This window comes from Helianthus annuus, chromosome 9 (assembly GCF_002127325.2).
Source record: "Helianthus annuus cultivar XRQ/B chromosome 9, HanXRQr2.0-SUNRISE, whole genome shotgun sequence".
NCBI classification, from domain to species: Eukaryota; Viridiplantae; Streptophyta; class Magnoliopsida; order Asterales; family Asteraceae; genus Helianthus; species Helianthus annuus.
In genome coordinates, this window is record NC_035441.2 from 5,643,619 (window position 1) to 5,650,802 (window position 7,184).

The following is a 7,184-nucleotide window of genomic DNA, read 5'->3' on the forward strand; positions in this document are numbered from 1 at the left end:
TTGGTCTACATTCCGACGTATACTTTTTCTAGAAACAAGTGAGATCAAATATAGTGTGTTTTCGTTTAAAAAAATAACATTTTTAAGTGCATCTTTTTATGTACGAGTACCTATATATTCGAGTTGGTTTACGTTTCGACGTAATTATTTTTAGCAAACGAATCAAGTCAAATATAATAGGTATTTCTGGTTATTTTATGAATGTTTCATAATTATTGTTCCGAACCGAGTGGGGTCAAATTGTTTTTTTTAAAGAGCTCCAATTAGTCCATTTTTATTACATGTGTCATTTTTTCCTTTATACCCGTTATGTTTTCTATGTATGAGTTGGGTCATATATAATACGTTATGATTGTACAATATAATTTCGATTTACTTTACGTTTTGATCCAATCATAATGCTTATATAGGTTACATTGACTTCAATCAGATATGTCTAAACGCACGTTTTCATTTGTTTAACGCATTACAGATTGATTTGACTAATCCATTCGATGTTTGCGATGTACCCGCGCCGCAACGCTCGCGGGTCTTATTACCAGTATATTATTATAAAACAAAGTTACTATTCATCGTCTTTCGTCAACAATATTTATATAATATTATATTATCAAAGTTTTATAATTAAACGATAATATTACTTGTACTTGTACATCTATACTATTAACTGTAAACAATTGTTATTCAACTCTCTTAACGCATAGCATTCAGGATGGCAGCAGTGTAGGCACCAAACGCGTTGGTGCGTTGAACATAATCTTTATATTGACTAGTTGGGTAAAGCGATGGTTCCAGTTCATTCACCAAGACTTTTGCTGGTTCAATGATGCAATCGAGAGACGGGTTCACAAAGGTTGCAATGCTTAATCTTGTCGCATGTGTACTAGTCACGACCCGATGTTGAACACTTTTCAACTTCTTGTTGCTAATTATCTGTATACATAAAAATGAATTCCAACTGTCAACCAATAAGGCTAAATGCCCATGTTAAAAAAATACAGTCAAGATGGTTAGGTAACAAATAACTATTTTTTAGGTACTAAACACGGAATAATCATATAAAAAGAATTTCAATAAATTTGGTCAAATATATAACAAAAACTATTAGGTATTGATAAAATAATGAAAATTTTGTCCAAAATGGACCTACCGTAAATTTGTAATAAAAACCACATTAGTTGAAGTATGCTGCATACAAAAGAAATTCATTATTTTGCCCCTGAACCGTAATGTTTATAAACTACCCTAATAAGCTAAAGTTGGTGTCCTTTAAATCAATATAATAAAACTTTGTTTAAAATGTAAAAAAATACAACTTAAAAAAATTAACAAGTAACAATTATTTAAACACTTTTAAAAAAATCTTTAAGTTTTAACAACCTCTTCTGGATTTCTTTAGGGGCAACCTAATCAATTTATATGTTGAAAAAAAAATGAAGTGAAGTAAATATACCTCAAGTTGGTTACCTATGTTAACAACAAAGGCATTAGGAATGGCTCCAACATTGATCCATTGACCATCCTTAATAAACTGAAGACCAGGTGAACCTCCTTGATAAACAAGGCTGATAAGACTAGTATCAAAGTGTGGTGATAATCCCAAAGTTAGACTCGGGTCCGCACAAGGCGGGTAGAAATTAGATGACAATAACTGAACTTCACTTGTATTTTTAAAGTGCCCTTGTTCGAGTCCTAATCCTTCATCAATCATCTCTAAAATCCTTGAACTCAATTTTTGTATTTCTACTAAATATGTTGCGATCACCTCCCTGAGTGCATGCATGTTTCAGAATAATACGGTTAGTTAACTAATGTACGCATCTTACCCTGCATTTTTGCAAAATGCTGATCATCACAACCGGCCCTAGGTGGCCATGGCACATTTTATCCGAGGGGCACATTTTTTTAAATGAAAATTCTATACATATATGTTATCTATAATTTTTTTAAATGGAAAACTCATAGAAAAAAATAAACGTATATCTTAAACCCATTTAAAACTATCAATCTCAAAATACAAAACTTAAGCCCATCAGGCATTAGCCCAATACCCATATTAGTTTCAAAAAATAATAATAACAATAAGTAGGGCTACAAACGAACCGAAAGAACACGAACAAGACCTTGTTTGTGTTCGTTTGTTAAAAAATATATGTGTTCGCGAAGCGTTCACGAACACTTATCGAACAAGATTTTATGTTTGTGTTCGTTTGTTAAGAAAATGAATTTGTTTGTGTTCGTTTGTGTTTGGTTGTTAATTTTAGGCAACGAACAAAAATGAACGTTGACGAACACAAATGAGCACAAACTAATGTTCATGAACACAAATAGAAACAAACGAGCCCAAACAATCGTTCAATAACAAAATATATAATATACTGACACTTATTAGATATTTAATTTGTCGGAATTTTGAAGTATTTAAATAAATATAAAAACTAAAAACACTAATGAACTATCGAGCACAAACGAACACGTTACCGAACGTTCACGAATATAAACGAACGAACATGACCCTTGTTCATGTTTGTTCATTTAACTAAACAAACGAACACAAACGAACTTCTTGTCGAACGGTTCACACACTGTTCGCCGAACGTTTGTTTCATTTGCAGCCCTAACAATAACAATGAGCGGCAAAAAAATAGTTTACATCATATATTTCGTTACGGTTTAAAGAGCACTTTTTTCTAGGCTCAGACAAGACACCCGAATTCTCATGACCGGCCCTGTTGATCATCATACGTATATGAGGAAATCCAGTTGATATAAAACTTACTGATATCGAGTCGGTGTATCTGGCCATAGATGAATGCATCTCTCCAATGGATGACAAGGATGTTTAAGATTTTCCCTCCATAAATTTGTGCCATCATCTGCGAAATCGCTACGTGTGTAAATATAACCTTTTTTATCTGGGATAGTTCCAGTTGGTGCGTTTTTGCCTTGCATGTCAAAGAATTCCTTAAGAACATTCATTGCATCAATCAATATCTTTTCTGGGATTCCATGATTTATCACCTGTTTCAAATTTAAACTTTATAATTTTTGATCGATACAATCAAAAGTACTTCTTTTCATTCAATTTCTCATAACCAATAGCAGGGGCGGCTCTGAGGGTGGGCGGGGAGGACCACGATTTCGAAGGGCACGTTATTTAAAAAAAACCCTATATGTATGTAAAAAAAATTTAATAGGGTATACCCATACAAACACCAACATAGGCCCACTTACAGAGCTATTCTTATGGTTTAGATTAGTTATTAGCCTATTAACATAGGTTTAATTAGACCTTTAGTGAGCCCAATATCCATTTTCGTTGAGGACTAAGGGCATGTTTTTTCGAGCTCGAACAGGGTACACAAATTCTTAGGACCGGCCCTGACCAATAGCAAACTAAGAGCATCCACATCAGAATTTCTATTCACCATACATCTTATAAATTTAAAGTATATTATAGAATTTTTCTTCTTTTACTCACCTTCATCAGAGAGACTAATAGAGACAAAGTTTAGAGAATCCACACTAGTTCCTTGGATACTGAGACTCACTATTCATCTCTAAATATAATTTTATGAGTATATAAAAATGAGAAAAACAATAAAATAAATGTTTGTGGGACTAAGATATAAACAGCGATAGAGAATCTGATGTGAGAGGTTTTTGAAAATTATATAAAGTTTACAAAAAAAAGTATTTTAGTTAAATTGTAGTGATAAATATAGAGAACAAGCCGTTCAAACAAATAATAATATAGAGAACCCACTGTGAATGCTCTAATACATTGAAACACAAGGCAAACGCGCAAATAAGTTGCGCTGTGTTGCTAGCTCTTTTTTCAATAGCAAAACTAAGTTTTTTTTTAAACTACATTCATAGATCCGTACAACTAACTATAATTACCTGAAAGAAACCGAATTCTTGAGAACCCTTCAAGATTTCTTCAACGAGTCCATTTGGTTTCGCAAGATCTATGACAGGAATGGAATCACAAACAGGACTATCAAGATTTTGGGGTCTATTTTCCTTTAATGGTATGTAATCCTCAGGTACACATTCGAGTTCGAACCACCTTGCATCTTTATCTTCCTTCATCTCCATATGCAAATCCCTTAGTCAAAAGTGTAAAATAATATGATCACACAAGTGTTTAAAACACATATACACACAAAAAGTGAAACGTGTACGTGTACGTATATGTATTTGTATACGTATATGTATGTAATAATATGATGATTAGAGAATTTCCCTTGTCCCTGGTAACAATTTCAAAAACTTGTTTTCACATATTTAAGAATGAGTGCAGATCTCAGACTGTTAATCTCAAGAAAGAGTTAATTAAAAGCTGTTTCACAATCACCTATGCTAGCCAGATAGTGATCTCTATTTGGGTGTAAAATCCTATATTAAGAATTGGAATTAAGTGGTTGGAAGCATGTAAAATCCTATGTTCAAACTATGTCATATTTAAACGTTTAAAAGTTGGTATTAAAATACCCAAGTAGTTTAAGTTATTACATAAACACATTTAAAAATAAATAAAACAAATGAGTTAAATGGGTTGACCCGCGAACCCGCCACATTGACACGAACACGACCCATCAGCTAAACGCGTTCACAGATTTGACCTAAACTTGCTTTGAATAAAACCAAACCTGTGAATTTCATATTAGGTTCGTGTCATATTAATATTTTTACACCTTACTATAGATATGTCTTATTTTCATTGGGCAAATGTAACATAATGAGACTAATATTAATATTAGGATTAAGATAAACCTATGAGGGCTCAATTTTTTTAAAGAAAAGAATAACAATAATATTAAGATAAACCTATGAGGCCTCAATTTTTTTAAAGAAAAGAACAACAATAATATTAATATTAGGATTAAGATAAACCTATGAGGGCTCGATTTTTTTTTAAAGAAAAGGACAACAATATTATAAATTACTATGCGATCAAGAGCCATAAGTATAAACTCTAAATTATTTTGTTCAAACCTACAACAAGAGGAATAATAAAGAACTTAATTTAGAAAGCAGTATTTTGAAAATCGGACTGGTCAGAAAGGGAACCGGGGGTCGGTTCGGTCCGGTTCACCCTATTAGATTCATTTTGAGTCGAACCAGCTGGTTGGCCCGGCCGACAACTCAGGATAAATCAAGAAGATTTATGTAGCCTAGTGACAAACTTCAAACCCGTATGCTAAATTCATAATATTTCAATGTAAATAGTTGTGTACCTGAAACTCATAAATATGTCCTTTGAGTTCTTTACAAGTTTATAACCTTCAAATTGCAGAAGTTTAAGAACCTGCAAAGTAATGAAGTTGTCAAAGCCAATTGCATACTTCCTAAAAGTCAATCATAAGATCAAATTGCAATTACATGGTCAAAGTCAATCATAAAATTTATTTTAAATGTTACACCCAAAAAAGATAAACACACACACATACCTAAATAACAATAAAGGAATACAAATGACCAAGTTGATATGCACTCACAACAACATCATCCACATTTGTGTATTGCATATGCCATACTATGTTAACCAAATAAATACAATAAGAAACATGAAGCCCCTTGATTAAATTTGACGTTTCATAAATTATGATATTAAGTTGGCTTTTATTCTCCATCACATGTCAAGTGGTCATAAAATAAATAACTCTAAAGTCAATTGCTAACCACCTAATAATTTATTTAAGAATCTTCTCTGAGTAGTTTATAATTTATTAATTAATTAATTACCCAACAAAAAACTTAAATAATTAGGATTAAGGGTATGTTTGGCAAAAGTAGTTGGTGGCTGGAAGCTGATAATTAGTAGCTGTAGTTGGTAGCTAGTAGTTGTAGCTTTTGAGATATATTTGGTGTTTGGCATAATAACTGGAGCTTTTAATAAAAAGTATAAAATGACTAAAATGGAGATAACTAAAAAATTAAAAAGTGTGTGCATTAAAAAGTTCATTATCTTTAGAGGTTAAAATAGACAATTTTTTTTTCCTAAAAGCTTGTAGCTCCTTCTAAACGCTACTAGTAGGAGCGTTCAACCAAAAGGTTCAAGCTCCTAACTTAAAAGATTCAAGCCCCTCCAACCAAACAAAGCTTTTTATTGAATATGAGTTTTTTCTTAAAAGCTTAAAGCTAGAAGCTTTTAAAAGCTCCTAAGAGCTCCATGCCAAACATAGGAGCGTTCAACCAAAAGTTTCAAGCTCCTAACCTAAAAGCTTCAATCTCCTTCAATCAAACAAGGCTTTTTATTAAGTATGAATTTTTTCTTAAAAGATTAAAGGTAAAAACTCCTAAAAGCTCTAGGCCAAACATACCCTAACAGGGAAGCGACAGCAAAGATAATTCATATGGGTATGCAACATACATGTTTCGTCATACTACATGCCTTGTCATATGAGTTCAGAATCGCATCATAAAACACTAAGAAATTAAAGCCAACCCCACAAGTGCGATACTGTGATATCCTTCACAAAAACATGACATGAATTATCATTATACTCGGTAAATCCCGTCATTAGAAAATCTAAGGTAGGATCTGAGGATGCTAAGATATAAACAACTTTACCTCCACCCTATAGGAATAGAGATACTGCTTCCAGTAAGACCCAGACTCGACTCGATAACAAAAATATGACACGCAAATTAAGTAATTATACGCCAGCTCATATGTTTTTTTTTTTGGTCTTATATGTCACCTTGTGCAATTTAGATTGAAACTCGTTTGGGATATAATTGAATGAAATAATAAAATAAATAAAAGCAATTGTCACCCCAGTTTTTCAACAGTCAAATCCAAATGAGATTTAATGAAAAAAATATATAAAACATGTAGTATTAACCTGGTAAACTTGTTTAGGATATAGTTGAATGAAATAATATAATAAATTAAAACAATTGTCACCCTTGTTTTTCAATAGTCAAATGCCAATGGATATTTAATGAAAATTTAATACTAACCTGATGTCGAAAGAGGGCCCCTGATTGGGCTTCTCGTTTGGGCTCCTAGCAATGATGGATCTAAAAGGCGTATTTAGCCTCATCTTAAAAGAGGCCCCGTAAAATAAGAAGAAGCGGGAACAGGAGATGGTCTGAGAGGGTCATCACCTCAAATCACTTTGCCGGTCACTTGCATTAAATGCCTGAACAGGAGAGAGAAGACAACTGGCGGC

General features: G+C 32.7%; 1 protein-coding gene across 1 annotated transcript; it reads right to left on the bottom strand.

The window, feature by feature from the left end:
- Positions 1-577: 577 nt before the first annotated feature.
- Positions 578-5,592, bottom strand: LOC110937134 (hyoscyamine 6-dioxygenase). Its single transcript, XM_022179545.2, has 6 exons — positions 5,457-5,592; positions 5,244-5,314; positions 3,904-4,111; positions 2,780-3,021; positions 1,454-1,769; positions 578-933 (listed from the first exon to the last, which is right to left on the bottom strand). The coding sequence occupies exons 2-6, from the start codon at positions 5,252-5,254 to the stop codon at positions 694-696; spliced, it is 1,017 nt and encodes a 338-aa protein (XP_022035237.1). The 5' UTR covers positions 5,255-5,314; positions 5,457-5,592; the 3' UTR covers positions 578-693.
- Positions 5,593-7,184: the final 1,592 nt, after the last annotated feature.